General features: G+C 19.6%; 1 protein-coding gene across 1 annotated transcript in view, besides 3 other annotated features; it reads left to right on the top strand. All coding sequences in view use genetic code 6, as the record gives it.

Moving 5' to 3' along the window:
* Nucleotides 1-77: 77 nt before the first annotated feature.
* Nucleotides 78-114: a microsatellite.
* Nucleotides 87-206: a microsatellite.
* A 14-nt stretch (nucleotides 207-220) lies between these two features.
* Nucleotides 221-273: a microsatellite.
* A 265-nt stretch (nucleotides 274-538) lies between these two features.
* IMG5_004850 (zinc finger lsd1 subclass family protein, putative) overlaps nucleotides 539-1,380 on the top strand; it is a gene marked incomplete at both ends in the record, with an annotated part of 1,618 nt that continues 776 nt past the window's right edge. Inside the window, one exon of the mRNA XM_004039909.1 lies at nucleotides 539-1,380. This exon is cut by the window's right edge and continues 776 nt beyond it. Coding sequence (XP_004039957.1) covers nucleotides 539-1,380 — 842 coding nt within the window.

The raw sequence follows: 1,380 nt of genomic DNA, 5'->3' as shown, positions 1-1,380 counted from the left end.
AATATATAATATAGATTATTTAAATATATGAAATTAAAAATAAAAAAATATAGTCAAATTAATATTTAAAAAATTTAGTATAAAAAAAATATATAAATAAAATGTATAAATAAATAAATGAAATAATAAATAAATAAATAAATAAAAAAAGGAAAATAAATAAATAAATAAATAAATAAATAAATAAATAAATAAATAAATAAATATTTAAAGATACATTTTTTCTTTTATTTTTATTGTTTTTTCATATTTTTTTTATTTTATTTTTTTTATCAATATAATATTAAATTTTACTTTATATTTTATTTATTACATTTAATATTGATTTTTTATATTTTTTTTATATATAAAAAACATATATTATTTTTATTTTTATTAATTTTTTTTATTATCAATTAAATATAAAATGTATTCTAATAATATTTATATTTTTATCATATTGTTAACTTATTTATTAATTTTTTAATCTCAAATAAAAACTCTTTAGAATTAATGTTTATTTGCAAGTTATACTTTTTCTTAAGCTATTGATTGTGGTATGGATGTTGATAGAGGTAAAGGAGGTGGTTTTATTTAAAAATGTGGTTCTCATAATATCTTTGGAGGTTTTAATAGATGTGGTAATTAATGTGTCTTATATTATTTACATAAATCATAAAAACCTTTATATGGTTATTCTTTCAGCTTTATATATATTATGATTGATTAATGGGATATTGGAACAGATTTTTTGTAAATTATGATAAATAATGATTTTGTTACAAAATTATTTAAAAATAATGCTTCTACTAATTTATGTGGATAAGATATCTTTAACGAAGAATATTAATAAGCGGATTTCGATTATTTCACTAATAATTAAGAAATTGAAATGGAAATTTTTAGTAATCGCAAAAATTCTTTTTCTGAATGTTTTGCAAGATCTTATGGAATGACGGACTTATATGTTTATGTTTTTGAATGTATGCCTTAATGTGCTGGGTGTACTGACGGTACTTCTTGTACTTCTTGTATTAAAGGCTATTATTTAAATATAGATAATTGTTTAAATTGTATTCCAGAATGTTAAGAATGTACTGATGGAGTTTCTTGTGATTTATGCAAAAGTGGATATTTTTATTATGATTAAAAATGTATTTCTTCGTGTCCAAATGGAAAATATGCAGATGCTTCATTAAAAACTTGCTATGATTGTAATATTAAATGTGCAACATGTTCTAATGCGATTGATTGTGATACATGCTTTGAGAATAGGGTTCCTTAATAATGTAATTGTCCTTAATATTCTTATGATCCTAATGATTTCAATTAAGCCTGTACTATGTGTTCTACTTTTCACTGGATGTGCTACATGCAGTAAACGGATGTCTTACATGCAAA

The sequence above is a fragment of the Ichthyophthirius multifiliis genome (assembly GCF_000220395.1).
Source record: "Ichthyophthirius multifiliis unplaced genomic scaffold scaff_1120509249448, whole genome shotgun sequence".
Lineage (NCBI taxonomy): Eukaryota > Ciliophora > Oligohymenophorea > Hymenostomatida > Ichthyophthirius > Ichthyophthirius multifiliis.
Note: the sequence above shows the minus strand (reverse complement) of the source record. Positions and strands in the feature narration are given on the sequence as shown.